Source organism: Humulus lupulus, chromosome 6, assembly GCF_963169125.1.
Source record: "Humulus lupulus chromosome 6, drHumLupu1.1, whole genome shotgun sequence".
NCBI lineage: Eukaryota > Viridiplantae > Streptophyta > Magnoliopsida > Rosales > Cannabaceae > Humulus > Humulus lupulus.
Window position 1 is genome coordinate 204,775,489 of NC_084798.1, and position 23,992 is coordinate 204,799,480.

General features: G+C 37.6%; 2 protein-coding genes and 1 non-coding gene across 3 annotated transcripts in view; 1 reads left to right on the forward strand and 2 right to left on the reverse strand.

Moving 5' to 3' along the window:
- Positions 1 to 6,828: 6,828 nt before the first annotated feature.
- On the reverse strand, positions 6,829 to 9,471 carry LOC133785883 (uncharacterized). The gene is made up of 4 exons (XM_062225099.1): positions 9,328 to 9,471; positions 8,491 to 9,159; positions 7,887 to 8,424; positions 6,829 to 7,664 (listed from the first exon to the last, which is right to left on the reverse strand). The coding sequence occupies exons 1-4, from the start codon at positions 9,469 to 9,471 to the stop codon at positions 6,829 to 6,831; spliced, it is 2,187 nt and encodes a 728-aa protein (XP_062081083.1).
- Positions 9,472 to 11,599: 2,128 nt separating this feature from the next.
- On the forward strand, positions 11,600 to 11,706 carry LOC133787737 (small nucleolar RNA R71). The gene has a single exon (XR_009872739.1). It is a non-coding gene; the product is annotated as a small nucleolar RNA R71 (small nucleolar RNA).
- An 8,685-nt stretch (positions 11,707 to 20,391) lies between these two features.
- The window catches only part of LOC133783021 (beta-amyrin synthase-like), an 18,826-nt gene continuing 15,225 nt past the window's right edge, over positions 20,392 to 23,992 (reverse strand). The window contains exons 4-9 of the mRNA XM_062222537.1: positions 22,524 to 22,766; positions 22,315 to 22,413; positions 21,554 to 21,610; positions 21,256 to 21,446; positions 20,974 to 21,151; positions 20,392 to 20,742 (exon numbers count right to left, since the gene is read on the reverse strand). Coding sequence (XP_062078521.1) covers positions 20,470 to 20,742; positions 20,974 to 21,151; positions 21,256 to 21,446; positions 21,554 to 21,610; positions 22,315 to 22,413; positions 22,524 to 22,766 — 1,041 coding nt within the window. The 3' untranslated portion in view covers positions 20,392 to 20,469. The remainder of the gene's footprint in view (positions 20,743 to 20,973; positions 21,152 to 21,255; positions 21,447 to 21,553; positions 21,611 to 22,314; positions 22,414 to 22,523; positions 22,767 to 23,992) is intronic.

Below are 23,992 nucleotides of genomic sequence, written 5' to 3' on the forward strand. Positions count from 1 at the left end.
TTTGTATCTATATCTCTCTACAACCGAGCACGCCATCAGCGCTGTGCTCGTCCGTGAAGACCAGAAGGTACAGAAGCCAGTGTATTATGTCAGCAAAAGGTTACTAGGGACATAATCGAGATACCCCTTAATAGAGAAGTTGGCTCTCAGCCTAATCCACTCATCTCAAAAGCTCTGACCTTACTTCTTGGTGCACCCCATCCATGTGTTGACCGATCAACCACTATGACAAGTCTTATCCAAGCCAGAAGCCTCGGGCCGATTAATAAAATGGGCTGTTGAACTCGGAAAATTCGAGATCACTTGCCATCCGAGGACAACCATAAGAGGACAGGCCCTAGCAGACTTCATAGTGGAATGCACTAGAATGACTGACGACGAAGTTATAACCCCAGCCCGCGAAAATGGGTCTTCAAATGAAAATGGGTCGGGGGTAGGAATAATACTGATCACCCCAAATGGGAGTCAATTTCACTCCGCTTTAAGATTTGACTTCGAAGCGTCAAATAACGAGGCTGAATACGAAGCTCTACTAGCAGGACTTCAAATAGCCAAGGAACTCAAGGCTAAGGCGATACATTGCTACAGTGACTCCCAGTTGGTGGTTAACCAAATCTTAGGGGAATACCAGGGTCGTGGGACAATAATGGATGCATATTTAGAAAAATCAAAAGCAGCACTCGAACATTTCAAATTTTACACGATAGAGCAGGTTCCCCAAGAGCAAAATTTGAATGCAAACGCCTTAGCCAGGCTCGCCACATCCACCAAGGTCGACGAGTTGAACGTCGTGCCAATCGAACATCTATCGACACCCAGTATAAGCGAGCCTGAACAAGAAGATGTCTGCATGATTAACTCCGAGCCAACCTGGATGACCCCGATAATTGAGTACCTTGAAACCGACATTCTCCCAGCAGAATGGACCAAGGCTCGAAAAATGATGCATCAAATTCCCGAGTACACCATTGTGGATGGAAGGCTATGTAGAAAAGGATACTCTATGCCATTACTCCGATGCGTGACTCCACCCGAGGCTAAGAAGATCATAGAAGAGATTCATGAAGGATTCTATGGAGACCACACTAGGGGGCATAGCCTATCCAAGAAAATCATACGCCAAGGGTACTTCTGGCCTACCATCAAAGTAGATTCGTTTAATTACGTCAAGAAATGCGATAGGTGTCAACGGTTCGCCACAATCCCTCGAGCTCCACCTTCCGAGCTAACTATGATGACCTCCCCATGGCCATTTTTGGTCTGGGGAATCAACCTCATAGGCTCATTTCCAACTGGCAAAGGCAGAGTCAAGTACGCAGTATTCGCAGTAGATTACTTTACGAAGTGGACTGAGGCTTAACCTCTGGCGAAAATTACCTCGAAGAAATTCTTGGACTTTGTGGTAAAGAGCATCATCTGTCGATATGGGATTCCAAGGAAGATAGAATCCGATAACGGTACCCAATTCGATAGCGACTTGTTTACCAGCTTGATGGCTGTCGTATACCACAAATTTAACAATGATTTTTCTTTCAATACTTCCAATTATTTCAGTATAATAGCAAGCACAGGTCGAACCCATGAGGACTTTCGTTCACTTTATTATTCAAGAATTAACACTAAAACTTAAAAGGGGATTTGATTTTTAACTCAAAATTAAATAGCATAAACTAGAAAGAAATTAAATATTGATATTTTGTTATTAAGAAACAGTTAAAGGTTAATCTCCACCCTCGAAAATCATTCCTAATCACTAATAATAAATATTATTCAAATTTCTCAATTAAACTATTAACCCCGCAGATAAGGCTGAAGCAATCAATTATCCCAGTCTCCCTATTATAAGTAATCAAGGCGAAGCGCTCAATAATTAACTCTTTTATCTAAGCAATAAATCTATGAAGCATACAATCTATTTAACTTAATTAAAACATTAAGTTCTATGGAAACAAGTTAATCTAGGCAATAAATTAATGAAGCATATAATTCATTTAACCTAGGTTCTATTTTTCATCACAATCAACAATTCTTTTGACTTAACTATCAATTGCAATTTATCACACACACTTAGAATCCTAAACTATTAGGTGAGTAGTAATTCTAAGATGACAATTGAACAATGTAAAACCTTAATTAGTTGGCCATCTAACAAGAAATTACAAGATTCATAACATTCAATTGGAAAAATAGAAACAATTTAATATTGAGAGAAATTGAAGAACAATATTCATTATCAATAATCAAGAATTCATGTCTTGGGTTTTGAATTAACCCTTAACCTAAAAAGAATCTACTCCATAATTGTAATCATAATCACAAACATAATTATAATTAAAATTAAAGAGATTAAAGGAAGAAAAGAAACTAGATTGATGAACAAAAGTAATGTAGTCTTGTAGTCTTCTCTCCAACCCTTTCTCAGTCTTTTTCTCTCTTAAAACCGTAATAAAGATCTCCCTCAAATTAACCCTAATCCCCCTTTATAGTCTCAATTAAATTCTAATTAAAAAGAAATAAGAAATCTGAAACGACATCGCGAGCCGCGGCTCAGAACAAAATCTGTGCCTAAATCTGTCCCTCAGGCAGCGACCTGGAAATTACGCGCAGTGGCCTGACACCTTAGGCAGTGGCCTGTCTGGAAGAAAAAAAATCTGAAAGTGCAATTTCCATTTAAAGTGCCACGACCTACCTCCAATTTCTTCAATTCTTGATCTTAGATAGCTTCCACGTTGCCACCACTTCCACATTTCAATCCCGAAAGCTTTGAATACTCCTAAAACTTTATTTTAACTACACTTGCCATCAAAATGTCAGATTTATCATCATAAAACGCAACATATAAAATATGTTGTAGAATCACAAAACTTAGTTAAAACTATTAAAAATGCTATCATAACACCATCCAAGCATAGAAAAACTTAACAAATATTAATACAAAAATGACCTTATCAAATTCCCCCACACTTGAATATTGCTAGTCCCTTAGAAAAACACTAAAATAACAAAACTAAAAATAAAACAAACTATTCTAGACTCACTAAACAACGGTCTTGTCAAAAGCTTGAATGTCTCTGAGAATCATACAAATAAGAAATGCCAAAACAATTCAGATTTTCATACTCATTAGAATTTCAACTCCATATGTAATTTACCATTTGATTTTCAAAAATAATTTACTAAGCACTTAATCACAACACCAACTCAAATGCATCAAATTTAATCCATACTTGCCAAATAATTTTCTTTTAAATCAGTCCCTATATACTAAAATATTTTTCAATGAAAAGCATCCACTCCATAGACATTAACCAATCATTCTCCACTAATATAAACACACAATGATCAAAAATCAAAAGGTCTTTATAGGCTTGTAATGTAAGGCTAAGGTTAAGGGTAGTTGAGAAAGATACATTTAAGCTCAAATCACACCATAGCATACATCAATTTCATTCTTTGAACTTGCCCCAAATTTTCCCATACAAATCAAGAAGTACCTATTTTTTTTCTTACTCTTCTTTCCATAATGATCTCAATATTTCCCCCACACTTATACTTTTGCAAAATTTGCATATATGCATTTTCTTTCATTGCAAATCATTTTTTTCTTTCTTTTTTTTTTCATAATATTCCAAGGAGAGAAATAGAGATCATACACAACTTACAACCAAACAAATAACCCATAAGTATTTCCCCCTTTTTTTTTTAACAAACCATCCCACAAGATCAAATCATATATAAATAACCATGGTGTAATGGGTTACAAAAAAAAATATTTTTCAAGGAAGTATAAGGTCAAAAATTTCGGTTCATAGAAGAAAAAAAATAGTCATCATGGCTCAAACATGGGAAACTAAGGATTATCATATAATAGGTTGGCTTGAACGGCTCAAACAATCCAAAGAACTGCCTTAATCATCTTCCTAATCATGTGAACTTATGATTTCGCCTCAAACAATTGATTAATGATTTCTAGAGTGGTTGGGACTTCAAAAAAAAAAAATTCAACAAGCAAATTTTTTTTTTCAACACATTTAAGTGGTGAATTCAATCGTGCATAGAGTGAAAAACAACATAAATCAAAATAGTAATTCACATAGGAGTCAAGCACACAAATCATACAAAATTCCTCATTGTCTGACATCACTTTAAGCATAATACAAAGTTTCATCATCAACCAATGCTTTCAACAAGACCAACACAACTGAACACTAACAGACACTAAATAAAACGAAAAGAACAGAAAATTAACAAACAGAGCAAAACATAAAATTTCTTTCCCCCCCACACTTAAATAGTACATTGTCCTCAATGGACTTAGGAAAATAGAAAAGAAAGTGAAAAGAGAAGAAAGAAAAACTCCCTCATAACACATCACTCCTCAGGAATATCCATATCTGCCGCGCCAGCAACATCCTCATCATCAGGGGCCTGATATGGCACCATGGGCATGGGAACCGGTGGTGGGTATGGCTGCAGCCAAGTAGGAGCAGGTGGATAGCTAGACATATCCACATTCAATCGAGCCTGATCAATCCTATAACAAATATCCTGATAGCTTGCATATTCCACAAACCTCTGGTTGTGATCCAGGATATGCTGAGTATTCGCCCGAATATCAAGTCGGCCATAATAAACCTCTTGCTCCAAAGCTTGCAAGCGTTGTTGGGTGGTTCTTCTACTATCGTTCAGAGGAGGAACAGGGGCCGGAATAGAAGATTGGCCTTGATCATTAACTTGAACAGCGGTTTTCCCCTTCAATCGATCAAGGGTATTATGATCAATGATGCACAATGGATGCACCTTGTCTTCAGACTCATCCCAAGGAACACTGGCCTTCTTACATAATGCTATGATCAATGAGGGAACATAAAAGCCATTTGCTACTTGGCTCATACTTCGGATGATGGAAGCATGAATAATTTGGCACACATTAATGGTTTTGTCAGTGAGAATTGCATAAAGAAGAATTGCTTCATGAATATCCACATGACCAAGTTGGGCTGTCGACATTAATTTTGCCCCCATGAACTGTTGCCAAGCTTTTGTATTGCTATCCAGGTACACGGCTTTGATGTAGCAAGGAGCCCCATTATTATATAAATTCCATACAGCACCCGGCATTGCAATTTCATCAATAATAGCTTGATGATCAAAATTATCTTTAACCGCACCATATTCATCACGCTGAAAGTGAGGTAGCTCATAATAGCTATTAATATCAGCTGCTTTGAAGGACACTTTCACACCTCTCACTTTCACCTTGTAATTTTCATGAGCCACAGCATTGGCATAAAACTCTCGAACAATAGGACCAATGCCCGGTTCAGAATGAGCACATAATTTTTCCCAACCCCGAGACTCAATTTGATGCATGAGGAAAGGTTGATCATGATGCATATGAAGATCAAATCCTCGCTCAGGGACCCATGCCTTATCATGAGCAATGGCATTCAAGTAGCTCTCATAGGCCTCCATAGACACAACTTTTTGGGGATCGTATGGAATTGGTGTCGATGAAGAAACTTGATTCCTATTTGTCTTTGGAGCCATGGCTGTTCAAAAATTATAAAAATAAAGAACAAGCACCCAACAACACCATTGTTAGTCATTAGAAGATTAAGAGAAAAATACCACATCGGCCAACATTAATCTTTCCAAAGTTTAAATGCCCCCATATCCGGGGTCAAAGTGACACAATGCATCACCTCAACTCCTACATAACAAATTCTAACTCACCCCAAGAACACTCATACCCCAACCATATACTCTATTCCTCATAAAATTTTTATCAAACACATAGAGTGCATAAAAATACCATCTCCAACAAATTATATACCATGAAGCAAAACTTCCCAAAAAAAATTAGAATGTCCATGAATTAATAATCAAAGTAATACAAAGGACATGGCTTATCAAAATAAACTACCACACAAATATTTCCAAAATACACCACACTTCAATTATTCAAGTAACAAAAAAAAAATATTGTATTTCAAAGAAAAACTTACTTGATGAAATTAATGAATGTGAGTGCAAATCTTCTTGGATTATATATATGAAATGTGAAAGAAATGTAGCAAACAAAAGAGAATGTGTGAATTTCGGATTAGTGTGGGGAATTTCGGATTAGTGTAGGGAAATTAAGGTAGAGATGTGTTTATGGAGTAATGGGGGAATTAAGATGGGGATGTATTTATGGAGTAATGGAAACAAGGGGAAATGGAGGAATTGAGAGGGGTTTGTGGTGAGAATGATGGGAAAAAGAAGAAAGAGGAATGAGGGTTTTTGGTGATGTTTAGATAAATGATGATATGGAGTTGTTTTAAAATTAAAAAGAGGCTGAACTCATAGGTCGCGGCTTGCAAATGGTGTGCCGCGGCCTACACAATACCTGACGCCGTTTTTTTTCGAAAATGCCTCTCGTGTGCCGCGGCCTATCATAAACGTGCCGCGGCCTGAATTGCCCTGAAGCAATTTTCTGGAAAAAGAGCCGCGGCCTACTGAAGACGTGCCGCGACCTGCGAATGCTGATTGTTGAAATTCCATTCGTAGGCCGCGGCTTGCAAATGGTGCGCCGCGGCCTGCGAAGCCTCATCATTTTTTTTCATAAAAGGGGCCGCGGCCTAAGTCCCTTTCCCCCTTTTTTTTTCAAACTTTTTTAGTTTTTTTCATTTTTTTTTCACGATTTTCACGGTTCTAAGTACATAAATTAAACTAAAATTACCTCAAAAAAAAACAAAAATAAAAACATAATGTTCAATTTAAATAATGAAAATAAACTAATTTACAAAGTAGCTAAGTTTATCGTCGCTAGCTTGACATAATGCTTCATTCATCAACATATACCGGGTCAATGAGGTGAATCACCGCAGCTTGTTCTTCCTCCATTGATTCATAATATGGCTTTAATCTGTGACCATTCACCTTGAATGACTTTCCGGTACTTGGACTTACAACTTCTACCGCTCCATGAGGAAAAACCTTGGTAATAATGAACGGACCTAACCAACGAGACTTCAACTTCCCAGGAAAAAGTTTTCGGTGAGAGTGATACATGAGAACTTTCTGACCTGCCACAAAACTCTTCCGAAGAATATGTTTGTCATGAAAAGCTTTGGTTTTCTCCTTGTAGATTCTCGAACTCTCATATGCTTCATTGCGTATTTCTTCTAGCTCATGCAATTGAAGCATTCTTTGTTGTCCTACAGCAACCATGTCCATGTTACACTTCTTTACAGCCCACCAAGCCTTATGCTCTAGCTCAACCGGTAGATGGCAATGCTTCCCATACACTAACCGATAAGGTGACATACCGATAGGTGTTTTATATGCCGTACAATACGCCCACAAGGTATCATCAAGCCTTGTACTCCAATCTTTCCGGTTTGGATTTACAGTTTTCTCAAGAATCAATTTAATTTCACGATTAGAAACCTCCGCTTGCCCGTTGGCTTGTGGATGATAAGCAACTCTCACCTTGTGCGTTACACTATAGCGTCGAAACAATGCTTCTATACTCTTGTTACAAAAATGAGTGCCTCGATCACTAAGTATAGCCTTAGGTGTACCAAAACGCACAAAAATGTTAGAGCGAATGAAGTCCACTACTGTTTTTGAATTGTCCGTTCTAGTTGCAATTGCTTCCACCCATTTAGACACGTAGTCTACCGCCAATAAAATATATTCATAGCCGAAAGAGGATGGGAACGGTCCCATGAAATCCATACCCCAAACATCAAAGATCTCAAGAATTAAAATAGGAGTTTGAGGCATTTGATCCTTGGTCGTTATGTTACCAACTCGTTGACAACGATCACATGCCTTACAATAAGCATAAGAATCTTTGAAAATTGTGGGCCAATAGAAACCACTGTCAATTATCTTACGAGCTGTCCTCTTAGGTCCAAAGTGTCCACCACAAGCATAGGCATGACAAAAAGCAAGGATGGAACGAAATTCAGATTCAGGTACACACCTACGAATGATTTGATCAGTACAATGCTTCCAAAGATAAGGTTCATCCCATATGTAGTGGCGAGCATCATGCTTGATCTTATTCCGTTGTGCTTGTGTGAGATCACTTGGTAACTCCTTTGAAGCAAGATAGTTTACAATGTCGGCATACCAAGGAATAACTTCCTGCATGGCGAGGAGTTGCTCATCCAGAAATTTTTCTTCTATGGGCAAATTATCTTCATCCCGAATAAGACGACTCAAGTGATCCACCACCCTATTCTCAGAACCCTTTTTATCTTTTATCTCCAAATAAAACTCTTGAAGAAGTAAAATCCACTGGATCAGCCGAGGCTTGGCTTCTTTCTTTGCCAATAAATAGCGAAGAGCAGCATGGTCGGTATAAACAATCACTTTAGTTCCAATCAAGTATGACCGAAACTTTTCCAAGGCAAAAATGACTGCCAAGAGCTATTTTTCAGTGGTGGAATAATTAAGTTGAGCATCATTAAGAGTGCGAGAAGCATAATATATAACATGAGGAAGCTTGTCAACTCGCTGCCCAAGAACAGCACCCACGGCATAGTCACTTGCATCACACATGAGTTCAAAAGGTAGCTCCCAATTTGGTGGCTGAATTATAGGAGCTGTAGTCAAAGACTCTTTTAATAAGTTGAAAGCCACTAAACACTTTTCATTAAACTCGAACTTTACGTCTTTTTGGAGAAGGTTGCATAGTGGTGTGGAAATTTTAGAGAAATCCTTTATAAATCTCCGATAGAACCCAGCATGCCCAAGGAATGATCTCACTTCTTTCACAATAGTTGGAGATGGTAGAGAACGAATTAAATCAATCTTTGCCTTATCGACCTCTATTCCCTTGACTAAAATCACATGACCCAAAACTATACCTTGGTTTACCATAAAATGGCATTTTTCCCAATTAAGCACTAGGTTAGTTTCAATGCACCACTGGAGTACCAAAGTGAGATTATGAAGGCAGCGATCAAATGAGTCACCATAAACACTAAAATCATCCATAAAAACCTCAATGATGTTTTTAATATATTCTGAAAAAATGCTCATCATACATCGCTGAAATGTGGCAGGAGCATTACATAACCCAAACGGCATTCGTCGGAAAGAGAATGTACCAAAAGGGCATGTGAAGGTTGTCTTCTCTTGATCTTCAGGAGCTATAATTATCTGATTATATCCTGAATAACCGTCAATAAAACAATAATAAGGATGACCCGCTAACCTCTCAAGCATTTGATCAATGAAAGGTAATGGAAAGTGATCTTTACGGGTTGCCGCATTCAACTTTCTCTAGTCTATACAAACTCGCCACCCGATTTGCATTCGTTTTGGTACCAGCTCATTTTCATCATTCTTTACCACTGTGATTCCAAACTTCTTTGGCACTACCTGAATAGGACTCACCCATTGACTGTCTGAAATTGTGTAAATAATACCCACACTAAGGAGCTTCAGTATCTCCTTTTTCACAACCTCCATCATAGGTGGATTCAATCTCCGTTGCGCCTCACGTGTTGGTTTAGACCCTTCTTCAAGTAAAATTCAGTGCATGCACATAGAAGGGCTAATCCCCTTAATATCAGCAATAGACCAACCAATGGCTGTTTTATATTGTTGGAGTACTCTCATTAATTTTTCTTCTTGGACTTGATTAAGATCTCGTGCAATTATAACTGGAAGTGTCTCGTTTTTTCCCAAGTACACATATTTGAGATGCTCCGGAAGTGGCTTCAATTCAAGTGTAGGAGCTTGAACAATTGATGGCTGCAATTTCTCATTAGAAATCGACAAATTAAGAAATGCAACCTTCTTAAAAGTCTTGTCAAAACCACTATTGAGTGTGGTTATGACATCCATGATCTCATGAGAAAAATCTTCATCGGTCAACACAAGATGCTCTCTCAACGCAACCTCCAAACAATCTTCACTATGCAAATCTAAAACTCGTTGAGAAAGGATATCCAACACATCAAGAGAGTAAACAGTGTGTACATCACTTGGATACCTCATAGCCTCAAAAATATTAAATCGAATTGTCTCCCCATCAAATTCCATGGTCAACGTACTGTCATGCACATCAATCTTAGTTCTCGCAGTTTTCATGAATGGTCTCCCCAACAAAATTGGAGTGGAGCATGGAATAGATTCATCTTCCATATCAAGAACATAAAAATCAGCCAAAAACACCAATTCATTTACTTGAACTAAAACATCTTCTATGACACCCCTAGGATAAGCATTCGACCTATCAGCAAGTTGAATAATCACCCCTGTTTCTTCAAGTGGACCAAGATTCAATGAAGCATAAATGGAGAATGGCATGACATTGATAGAGGCTCCCAAATCCAACATACAACGCTTAATTCTTTTATTACCAATAGTGAAAGGGATAGTAAAAGTACCAGGATCCTTACACTTTGGTGGAAGCTTCTTTTGAAGAACTAAGGAAACATTCTCCCCCACACTAAATTTTTCATTACCCCTCAACTTACGCTTATTAGTGCACAACTCTTTCAAAAACTTGGCATAGTGCGGCACTTGTTTAATAGCGTCAAGAAGAGGAATATTCACTTCTACCTTTCGGAATGTATCAAGAATTTCCTTGTCAACCTCTTCCTTTTTAGTCTTCTTTAGTCTGCTTGGGAATGGAGGTGGAATGACAAAAGTAGGCTTAGGGCTTAGTTGTGAAGGGGTGGTTGGCTTTGGATGAACATCTTCATTAACTGAGTAATCAACTTGTGGTTTGGATGAAAATTTACTGGGAATTGGAGGACTAGGTGGATCATATTGCGTCCCACTTCGCAAAGTTACTGCACTAGCATTCTCCTTGGGATTCATCTCAGGTTGTGAAGGAAATTTATTTGACAGATGAGCTTCCAACCTGTTATATGATGCTGCTAATTGTCCCACCTGATTCTCCAAACTTTTGATGGAAGCTTGGGTGGTTTGCTGAAATTGAAGAGTATTTGTAGCAAGTGCATTGATTAAATCCTCAGTAGAAGGTTTGGCACTTGGTGGTGGAGCAGTTTGCGGTGGTTGTGATGGTCTAGGTACATAATTATTTTGAGACCTCTATTGTATAGTGAAACCAGGTGGTCTCGCTGATGTTCGTTGTGGAGCTATTTGTTGTTGATTCCCATAACGAAGATTTGGGTGATCACGTCAGCCAGGATTATATGTTTGTGAAAATGGTTCATAATACATCTGACGTAATTGACCAGGGAAATTTCCTACAGCGTTAACACCTTCAGTTTCTCCCTCCACTAGAGTAGGGCAAGTATCAGTAGGGTGCCCCACAACTTGACAAATTCCACATGGCCGCACCTGTTGGCCTAAAGCTAGTTATTGGACCACTACAGTTAATTGAGCCAATTGTTGACCCAGCTGATTTGCATTAGAGGTGCTCACTTCATTAGTTGATTTGGGTGGTGGAACAGGATCTTGACGAATGCCAAACTGTTGTGAGTTAGCAGCCATATTAGAAATCAAGCTCCTGGCTGCAGCAGGAGTCTTATCAACTAGTGCACCCCCACTGGCTGCATCTATCATACTCCTATCCAGTGATTGTAATCCTTCATAAAAGTACTGAATGAGGAGCTGTTCACTTATCTGATGATGAGGGCAAATAGCACACAACCTCTTAAATCTCTCCCAATATTCATACAAAGACTCTCCTGTAAATTGCCTTATACCACAGATCTCTTTCGTGATGCTTCCAACTTTAGATGCTGGAAAGTATCGTTCTAGGAACATAGTCTTCATACCATTCCAAGTTTCAACAGTACTAGGTGGAAGATAGTACAACCACTCTTTAGCTGCATCCTTTAGGGAGAAAGGAAAAGCTCACAGCTTAATTTGTTCCTTAGTCACTGCAGCGGGTTTCATACTAGAACAGACAATATGAAACTCCTTCAAATATTTATTCGAATCCTCACCAGGCAGCCCATGGAAAGAAGGAAATAAGTGGATGAGGCCCGACTTCAGCTCAAAGTTTACATCCAACAGTGGATACTGGATGCACAGTGGTTGTTGGTCAAGATTTGGTGCTGCCAACTCTTTCAATGTCCTTTGCTGGGCCATTGTTCTATAGGATCGAACTGAATCGTCAGAATCAGATTCATTGTCAGACGGTAATGGCACTTTAACAGGATTATCTTGTGGAGCAAGACATTGAAAGAGCGGATTATCGATAATAATCCTTGAAGAACGAGAAGCTGACGATGACTCAAGATATTGTTTAAACCGAGATAACCTTTCTTGAGTATCATCTTCACCAGACATATACACCTGATAATTCCACAGTAAAAACTAATTAGTCACAAATAAATAAATTTGAATAACAAAGAGAATAACAATAGTCCCCGACAACGGCGCCAAAAATTTGATGGCTGTCGTATACCACACAAATTTAACAATGATTTTTCTTTCAATACTTCCAATTATTTCAGTATAATAGCAAGCACAAGTCGAACCCACGAGGACTATCGTTCACTTTATTATTCAAGAATTAACACTAAAACTTAAAAGGGGATTTTGATTTTTAACTCAAAATTAAATAGCATAAACTAGAAAGCAATTAAATATTGATATTTCGATATTAAGAAACAGTTAAAGGTTAATCTCCACCCTCGACAATCATTCCTAATCACTAATAATAAATATTATTCCAATTTCTCAATTAAACTATTAACCCCGCAGATCACGCTGAAGCAGTCAATTATCCCAGTCTCCCTATTATAAGTAATCAAGGCGAAGCGCTCAATAATTAACTCTTTTATCTAAGCAATAAATCTATGAAGCATACAATCTATTTAACTTAGATAAAGCATTAAGTTCTATGGAAACAAGTTAATCCAGGCAATAAATTAATGAAGCATATAATTCATTTAACCTAGGTTCTATTTTTTATCACAATCAACAATTCTTTTGACTTAACTATCAATTGCAATTTATCACACACACTTAGAATCCTAAACTATTAGGTGAGTAGTAATTCTAAGATGACAATTGAACAATGTAAAACCTTAATTAGTTGGCCACCTAACAAGAAATTACAAGATTCATAACATTCAATTGGAAAAATAGAAACAATTTAATATTGAGAGAAATTGAAGAACAATATTCATTATCAATAATCAAAAATTCATGTCTTGGGTTTTGAATTAACCCTTAACCTAAAAAGAATCTACTCCATAATTGTAATCATAATCACAAACATAATTATAATTAAAATTAAATTGATTAAAGGAAGAAAAGAAACTAGATTGATGAACAAAAGTAATGTAGTCTTGTAGTCTTCTCTCCAGCCCCTTCTCAGTCTTTTTCTCTCTTAAAACCGTAATAAAGATCTCCCTCAAATTAACCCTAATCCCCCTTTATAGTCTCAATTAAATTCTAATTAAAAAGAAATAAAAAATATGAAAACGACGTCGAGAGCCACGGCCTAGAAAATGCAAGCGGCGGCTCAGAACAAAATCTGTGCCTAAATCTGTCCCTCAGGCAGCGGCCTGGAAATTACACGCAGCGGCCTGCCTGGAAGAAAAAATTCTGAAAGTGCAATTTCCATTTAAAGTGCCGCGCCCTACCTCCAATTTCTTCAATTATTGATCTTAGATAGCTTCCACGTTGCCACCACTTCCACATTTCAATCCCGAAAGCTTTGAATACTCCTAAAACTTTATTTTAACTACACTTGCCATCAAAATGTCAGATTTATCATCATAAAATGCAACGTAAAAAATATGTTGTAGAATCACAAAACTTAGTTAAAACTATAAATGCTATCATAACACCATCCAAGCATAGAAAAACTTAAAAAATATTAATACAAAAATGACCTTATCACAGCTTTTGTGAGAAAAATGGGATAATGAAAAGCTTCTCCTCTGTGGCCATCCCCAAGCGAATGGCCAAGTCGAGGCTGTAAATAAAACCCTGAAGAGTTCTATGTAGAAAAAGTTGGAAGAAGCTAAGGGGAAATGGCCCCGAAGAGCTGCCCCAAGTTTTGTGGGCATATCGAACCACAACCCATACTTCAACAGGACACACCCCTTTTTCTCTGGCATATGGATGCGAGGCTATGCTGCCAATCGAGGTCGAAATACCCACCATTTGAACCCACGCTTATGACCAAGCCTCGAACCAATCCCAGCTTGAAGTAAGTATGGACCTGATTGAAGAAAGAAGGGACGAGGCTCAACTAAAAAATGTTCCATACCAACAGCGAGCTACCCGATATTTCAATAAGAGGGTTCGACATAGAAAATTCGGTGTGGCGATTTGGTGCTAAGGCATGTGTTCTTGGCTACACAAGACCTAGCTGCTAGCGTGCTCGAGCCTAATTGGGAAGGACCTTATCAGATCGAATCAGTTATCCGACCTGGTGTCTACAAATTGCCAAGATTGAATAGGGATTTGGTACCACGAGCATGGAATGGCGAACATTTGCGAACTTGCTATCAATAGTGTAGGAACAATGACACCTGTAACCATGCTTGTTTATCTTTGCTATGTTTCTGTTAATAAATTGTTCAATTCCAAATAAACTTTGTTTTCGTTTCAATATGATGTATTTTTTGCAAACTCTCTTGATTTAATAACCTATGGTCACACTCATAGGATATTAAGGGGGTATTAGTGGTATATATACCGTCAGCTTGAAAAAAATAAAATAGCATATACGAAAAGCATAAGGGTGTTTGGATATAACCAAATACGCGAGCTAAGATAGTTTGAACATAACCAAATTATTAAAAATAAAAGTGTTTGGATATAACCAAATACGCGAGCTAAGATAGTTTGGACATAACCAAATTATTAAAAATAAAAGTGTTTGGATATAACCAAATATGCGACCTAAGATATTTTGGACATAACCAAATTATTAAAAATAAAAGTTTTTGGATATAACCAAATACATGAGCTAAGATAGTTTGGACATAACCAAATTATTAAAAATAAAAGTGTTTAGATATAACCAAATGTGCGAGCTAAGATAGTTTGGACATAACCAAATTATTAAAAATTAAAGTATTTGGATATAACCAAATGCACAAAGCAAAGTAATTTGGATAAAACCAAATGCGCGATCTAAGACATAACTAGATCAAAAATAAAAGTATATGGACTACGAACCAAAAACACAACCTGAATAGGTTTTGAACAAACCAGCTAAAGCTAATCGACAATAAGTTGGAACATAAATAAACCTACTTAGAGTTGAGTCGAGATCAAGGCTAGAATATCTTGCAAAAAGATAGTTTCGACCATATAACCTTGGGGAGCTACCCAAGGACGAGGAAAAGTAACTAAAAAGGCAAGATATAACTAAACCACCCACGTTACACACCATATAAGTACTTTCGAGTGCATGGTAAAAGTATGTATCGACCTTGACAAATAACAAGATCGAACACGGATACGTCGAGTAAACTGTGCATGAATGCATCGAAGCTCGAGCTTAAAATCCACCACATGTGTGTATGAATAAACAGACATAAGGACTCTTTAATATAAATTGCTTGAAATGTTTCATCTTACGAAATGTAAAGCAATAATAAAGTAAAGTCAAAAACTGTATTATAAATATCATAAATAAAAGAAAAAATAGCTCTTACACGAGCTATAAATTGTCTTGGCCCCAGGGGCATAAAAAATAGAAAATAAAAACTATTACAAAAGGTTCAGAGGGACACAGCCGCGGGTCAAGATTTAGGAGGGAGGAGCATCCTCCTTAGCCCTATCAGCATCCTCCTTGGCCCTCTCTGCCTCCTCCCGAGCAGCTTCCTCTGCGTCGAGCCGAGCCTTCCATTTGGCCATGAGTTCTTCCTTGAAAGAGCCTAGGAAGCTGGTATCAAGATCGACATTACTAGCCCATATCCTATACATGGCCAGGTCGACCGCCCGATCCTTCTTCTCCTTGAACTCTACAAGAAGACGAGCCTTTTCGCCCTCCATTGTCTCAAAAATGATCGCTTTCTCCTCCTCAAGCTTGGCATTGATCCTCTCAAGCTCCGTGAGCCAGGCATTCACCTTCTCGAGCTTGGCTATCTTGGCCTTCATCTGTTCAGCTTCAGCCTCCATCTTTGACTTTGCGGCCTTGAGCTCGTCAGTAAGCTTAAGTTGGATATCCTTCGACTCTTGGGCATAGGACATGCTCGAATGGACCTCATTGTTCAACTTATAATTAAGCTGAGCAGAGACAGCAAGAGCCTGACACACAAAGAAATCAAGTTAGAACATACACTAAGCACAAGTACAACTAATAATAAGATGGAGAAGTTACCGTAGCAGTGAACTCGACACTCTTGTCGTAAAGTGTGTTGCAGTCCCGAGCATTGTTCAAAAACTGCCACTGAGGAGCGTCAAAGCCGCTAAAGCTCTGGCCCACCCAGGACAGAATGTCTGAACCAAGTGTAGCCCCATGGGGCCCGACAACTTTGTCGACTACATACTCATCGACGTGAGTAGAAATCGGCAACATGCGTGTTTTGGAGGCTGAGGGCTTTTTCGGAGGTGGGCCGAGCGTTGAGTGAACCATGATCGGAGGAGGCAAGGGAGGAATGACCGTAGTGGACGCGTCGACTTAAGGAGTCAGATCCACAGCTGGGCTCGTAACAGTGGGAGCTGGTGGAGGAGGAGTCTTCTCAGTCCTCTTAAGGACCTTGGCGGGTCGGTCTGACTTTCACTAGCCTCTCGGGCGCTTACTCCTTTGAGCCCCCTCGCCACTGGCAAGCACAGTGTCAAGATCAGAGTCCATGGCACCTGCACTACACCACATTATAAGGAATTCCAAGACAAAAAGTTAGCATGATGCAGGCAGGCAAGGAATAAAAGGACAAGAAGATAGGAAAGGGAGCGCCTACCGTAAAGTAATCGGAGCAAGGTTTCCTTGTGCTCTTTCATCTTATTGGAGGGAGAAGGCCGATGGTAATTGGATGAAGAAATGTCATAAGTGATTCGAGCCTAAGTAAAAAAAATCGAGCACAAAATGAAGAGATTTTTTACACCTACGACTTCGTCTGAACGAATAGTATTTGGAAGGAGCCAGGCCATCTGTCCAAAAGAAAGCCTTCTTGAAATCGGGGGGATGGTTGGGTAAATCCTCAGAAAAATTCTTCTCCCCGAGCTCGGGAGGGATTGCTTTTCAAGCAAAGGAGATACAGAATCTCCTTTGGTGAAGGTCCTTCCCACTTTAGTTCGTGGAAGAGGGACCTCAGGGCCGACAAAACCCTGTATGAATTGGTGTTGAGCTGGAAAGGGGTGAGCCCAACAAAGTCTAAAAAGTCCTTGAAAATGGACTTTAAGGGCAATAAAGCCCCCGCCTTCATGTGCTCCTGGCTCCAGGCCGCGTACTTCAACTTGTTGTCGGGGCTCCCATCTCTTGGAGGACGACAGCTTCGCTCGTGGGAGGTCGGGGCTCGACACCTCAGCAAGCTTGACAGTCCGATCCCGTGGAGAGACAAAATCTCAGAGAACTGTCCCAGTGAAGAAACCGAGCTTCAGTAGTGCTTGGCCTCGAAGAATTCTCCATTCGTGGTGGGAATGGAGGTTGACTGCAAGGTAGAAGGGGGGTTTGATGGTTCTCTCATTAGTGAAAATTGAAGGTCCCCCGGCTTGAAGGCGATTGTTACTCTAAGAGTGGGATCAATGGGAATTGGTCTGGGCTCGGGGTCTGGATCTGGGTAGATGGCGACCCTAAGTCTTTTCCTTTTCCTCTCCTCGACCTCATCGATTTGACGTCAAAAGTGATCTCGAGTATCTTCTTGCTCACGCCTTAGTTGGTGCTCCCGAATCAAGCGTTGGTTCCGGGTGAAAGGTGACTCCTGGCTTGGAGTTTTCGGTGAGTAAGGAATTGTGAGCTTTGACCCCCACCGCTTCTCCAAGTTCTGCGGCATCTAGCAAAAGAGCACAAGGGTGAGGGCCAGGTGAACAAGAAATCAAGAATGAAAATCAGGATGACCTAAGCTCGAATGATCGAGGCTACGGGGAAAACTCGATCCAAAGGACGAGGCCAGTCTCGGAGCGTGTATTCCACGGAAAGAAAGGAAAGTGGATTTACTTTTGAAGATCCCAATATTTCAGAAGAAAAAAAAGTTGGTGGTTACTCAAAAGGTGATATTTTTAGGAAACGTGCAATTTGAAAACCCTAATCTAGTACCCAGTATCTTGGTGTACACGATATGTCATCTGAAATTTAGAAACTCAGTAAAAGAACCGTATTTGGATCTTTTACCTAAAATCTGGGTTTGGAACCCATGATATTAGAACTTAAGAATAATACCTATCGGCTAAACACTCTAGCGTGCAAAACTATTAAGTGAACCAATGGTGCAACAATATAAACGTGCATAAAAACAATGCATGTACACGGGCATACGAAACTAAGAACTTAAACTTACACAATGTAGTCGGCGAAAACAGAGAGCTTGATGACCGAATAAGCTGTTGCAAAGAGGATCTCACGGAGTCGAAGAGGCCAACGTTGCTTTGTCTTCTCGGCATAGAGAACATGCAAGAGCTAGGCAAAGAAACTTCTGGTTTCTCTCATTTTCTCTCTTCGAAAGCTTGAAGGCAAAAGTAAAATGGGGAAGATGATGGAAGTGTATTTATAGACCCCTGGGAATGTTAAAAGTCGAACTAATCTAGGCCTGGCCAGATTTCGTATCCAATCCGATGGTCAGGGACCGATGAGATGATAGTACCATAAAGTTTGCAGGTGAACGAACATGGGCAGGGTTCCAAGGCACTCAAGTACTTTGATTGGTCAATGCCCGGCTGACGCGTGTCCACACTCGAGTGTATCTGATGGTACAATTTCCAAGAGGAGCAGTTCAAAAGTTTTCTTCTCATAGGATTCGAACTGATACTTTTGAGGGGGCAAAATGTTACGCCTAGATTTCGAGACAAGAGGGTATGACCCTGAAAACTGGGCTCGTCAAGTGTGAGCTCAAAATGTATGAAAACATCATATGGTCCGGCCGTAAAATCTCTAAAGTAAAACACTGACCTCGAAGATGTGTAACCTCGGGATATTTTCTGAGTTCGAAATGGCATGACACTGGGATATATCTTTTACCGATTGTCTTCAGATAAGACAGTCCGAGCTTGGGAAGTGCAAGCTCGGGTGTGACAGCTTCGACAGTACCTACCTATCCCGAGCATGGCCTGAAGTTGGGTGACAAGTTCGTAACAGTTCCATAAGTCTTGACAGTCACAATGTCGATTGCTGATCTCGAAAACCTGATGAGTCACCTGGGATAGCCCATTACGTGTGAACATATTTATTGTTGTGTAATCCCAATATTGAAGGGATACCATTTAATCTGTTATCCGTTCCTGATTTTCATGGGATGTTTCCATGTATATAGGAGATATTGCATTTAATATCATTATTTCAATTGATATACAGAATATCTTCCTGAAATATGTGGGAATGAACTCTGTAACCTTCCCTATAAATAGAGAAGGAATCATCACTTGTAAGGGACCGATTCTCTGATTTCTGACTTCTGGAGAGAACGCTCTGGGTAATTCATCTTTGAAGAATTTCCAAAATACTCCAAGTTTTAATAACATAGACTCGTGGACTAGGCAGAATTAACTGCTGAACCACGTAAAAACCTTCTTATCTTCCTCTTTAAATTCATTCGCTTCATTTTCCATTTGCTTAATTGCTTTGCTATTTAAGTTGACGAAAAACGGCGTCAACAACAATTCTACCAAATCTCTATACAGAAAACACAAATAATTCCAATTTTTTAAAATCTTTTCCCTCTCTCTGTATCTCCATGTCCAAACTGCCCATACCTAGTCGTCGATGACTTCACGACCCAAGTTATCCTGGAACAGTGATGCAGTAAAACTAAAACAAATAGGGTACCAATTTTTTTTTTTAAAATAAAGATTATTATACTAATTTATATTAAAAGTGTAAAATGTATTATTTTTTTCTTTTTTTTAATGGGGACAATATACATTTTTTATATATTTATAATAATTTTTTTTCAAAAATGTATTGTACAAAGATATAGAAAAAAAAAAAGTTAGGAGGGGCATGACACCCCTAGTCCGCCTAGCTCCGTCATTGCGCTTGAAAATGATGTCCACAACCATCACATGCACAGGTCAAAGTCAGCGTCAACGTGACTTTGAATGAGGTTTTTTTGGCAGATCCGACCACTTTGTGACCCAATGATACCGTTGGAATGAGTTCTTCAAGAGAGGAACATAACCTAGCTACCCATTCTCTCTATATCATTGCCATTTTCTAGTGAGTTTGTGAACATATATAATTGAAAATAAATCTCTAAACTCATTAGTCCTCCTGATCTTCCCCTGTAATATTTAATTAATCATAAACATAAATTCTCAAGCTTATCATATCTTCTAGCAAGAAAAACAATTTATTTAACATTTCAATCTCTACATACAATAACTATTCAGCAAGAGCACGACACAATATATCTGCAAGGTATATCATAGTAAAACTCTTTTACGATATTCAGCAAGAGCCCACAGTGGGAATATATTTCTATATAATGCATAATGTAGCATACAGTTCTTCAGAATGGCTCCAACCATTTCTTGTTGTGGAAAATCACCATCTTCCATTTGAGAATTAATTATCAATTTTGCTGCTTTATGAAGAGGAGTTGGATCCCTTTCTTGTTGACCAGCATGAATTAAACCAATCATCGCCCATGCAGTATGTACCAAATTTGATCGATTTCCTTCAAGAGCTACATATTTCTACATCACCATAAGTAAATAATGCCAACTACTTCATTATAAGTCAGGTAATGTAATCAAGAAGAAAAAAATAGTAAAAATTTCACTTGGATATAGTCAACTCTATTTTTTATATATTACGAGTATACAGATGATGTTAAAGATTCAAAATTCATTAAAATTTATGTGAAATGATTTTTTATTTCTAGAACGCCCAATATATATTTTGTATCTTCTATGCGAAAATCTTACCATATTTGGGCATGAAAGATAACTCTCACCCCAACCACCATCCTCATTTTGTATTCTAAGTAAAAAATCGACTCCTTTGCGTACAGTTGCGCTGTTATTGCAAGTCTTGCCAACAGCGGCCAATCCTCCAAGACCAAACCATGCACCATATGTGAAGCAAGCTCCCCATTTTCCATACCTTTAAATATATATATATATATATATATATCATTTTCACAAAAAAACACACAATAAAAAATATCATGTACTCTTAGAGATAAGAAAAGAAGGTTATGTAATTACCATGAACCATCAGCCATTTGTTTGTCTTCAAGGAATTGAGTAGCTTTGACTATGAAATTTTCAATTTCGTTTTTTCTTTGTTCTGGATATAAATTTTTGAATAAAACCAAAGCCTGGATTGTTGCTGAAGTGCATTCTACATATTCATGCTCAACGACAATGTCCGCGAATAATTCTGTTGGATTAAATATCTGAATTTAAATCATTATATTAAAAAATGTTAAATTAATTTACATCAAATTAGTAAGGATATATATATATTTATAAAGACATCATAATAATTTATTAACTTCCTTACTTCCATCCATTGTTGTCCTCTTGCCGGCTCCCAAGCTGGTACACCGCCATTCTTGCTCTGCAATTATATGAATCCAGATGAGAATTGAATTGTTTGACTTTTGACTTTGACTTTTGTCCGAGATTAATTCTTTTATATCGGTGAGGACCAATCCTCAGAAGTGATAATAATTTAATGAAATTATATATTTTTTTTATAAAATAAGAATGATTTGTACTTTAGTTTCTTGGGTCCGTTTAATACAACTTAAGCTAATAATCCTACTTTTTAATTTTTTTTTTACAATAAAACTATTTGGTGAACAGATATAAAACAGCAACTTATTAAAAAATTTACCAAAAGTTAAAATTAGAATCAATTACTGGTACAAACTTAACTTCAGATTGGAGAATGTATAATATTTAATGTATATATTTGTTTATTATATATATTATTCAAAATAAAAATATTTGAAATAAGTTAATATAAAAATAAAAATAATTAAAAATTAATTCATATCTTAAATGTTTTTTTTCTGAAATTATTTGTAATTTTATATTATTTAAGGTATATTACAATATTTTATATGAACAAACTACTCTAATTATAGGATTTATTATATACTATAATATTACTTTTGCAACTCGGAGTACTTTCAAATTATAATCTACTAAATACATAAGAGCTTCAGATATTTTTTCTCACAGCATAACTAAAGCTGATTCTTGAATAAGCTACAACTCTACCAAAAACACATATTTTTCATGCAAAGAAAAATTTACCTGGAATGAGAGTATAACATTAATAGAATCATAAATTCTTTCAAGTTTAATCTTTTTGCCAACTACATCTGGTGGCATCAACGAGAGTAGCAAGCAACACTGTATATATGATTATATATATATAATATCAAGTTAATTAGTGATATATTGAGGTGTATATTATAAATAAAAAAAATCATGATTATTTAACAATTAGGCCAAAGTTATACCTTCAAATTTTCAGCTGTCGCATCAGAAACTTGCCATCCTTGATCTTGATCAGAAAATGTCCACGATCCTTTAGAAATGTGACGGTACATGCTCTTAAAGTCACCGGAAGGATTGTTTTTAACCTGAGATTCCTTTATAAACCGGTGACCTCTTGCTAGAGTTTCTCCAATTTCATCAGTGAGCTCACTAGCAAGCAAAGCTTGAATGATGAAACTGGCGTCCCATACTTGGCTACCAAAACTCTGCGAAGTCCATATATATATGACTCTTATAGACATTAGTATCAAAACTTCCCTATTCATTTCAATGTATAATTTCAATTTATCTTTAACATAAATAATATATTTACATATACAAATATATATATATATTTATATATATATATATGTTTGACTATATAAGGCATGTGCAATATACATCGTGATAACTAGCTAATAGATGTAGTTGAATTTAAAATACATGTTTAAAATAAAAATAAAATAAGATTTCTAATTTAGACCCATCTCATATGTTGAGTATTGACTCAAATATTATAATGCTTTTTTATTTAAAGAGTTTTATTTTATGTAATTATTAATGTGTGTACCATGAGTGTCTTGTTGGGTAAGTTGTCTTGTATGTGAGAGTGTGAGTTTTGAACAGAGTGTGAGAGTGGGTTTTGAAGAGATAAGTGAGAGTGTGTTTGAAGAGTGAGAAGCAAAGAGTGTATTGGGTGTTGGGTGGAGAGATTGAGAGAGTTTGACTATATGTAATGTTGAATTTTGAAGTTAAATAGAGATCTCTCTTTGTAGGTTTGATAATTTTACCAAATCGAATAAATTTCTTTGCTTTTTATTATTTCGTTGCACTTGAGAAGTTTGTCTTTTTTCCCAACAAGAGGTACTAGAGTCAAGGTTCAGATTTTCACCGAATATGTCAAAGATGATGTCTTCCACAAAATTTAAGATTAACCTTTTTGATGGAAAGAACAATTTCAGTATATGGCAGAGCACAGTGACGTATCTTTTGGTACAATAAGGGCTTCTAAAGGCATTGCTAGGAAAGAAGCCTGAGAGTAAGGATAATGCAGATTGGGAAGAGCTACAGGAAAAAGTGGTAAGCACTATTCGCTTATGTTTGGCTCCTGAATTAAAGTATAGTGTATTGAATGAAATATGTCCTTCCATGTTATGGAAAAAGTTAGAGAAACTTTATGTGTCTAAATCCCTAACAAATATGTTATATTTGAAGAAGCAATTATATAAGTTAAAGATGATTGAAGGTGATGTATGTTAGGGATCATATAATAGATTTAATAAGTGTATAACTCAATTGTTAAGTGTAGAGGTCAAAGTTGATGAAGAATATAAAGCTATTATTTTGTTGGCCTCACTACCAAAATCATATGAGACATATTGATGACTACACTTTTAGTTGGAAATGACACTTTCACTGTGGATGAGATGTCGACTGCTATTTTGGAGACATA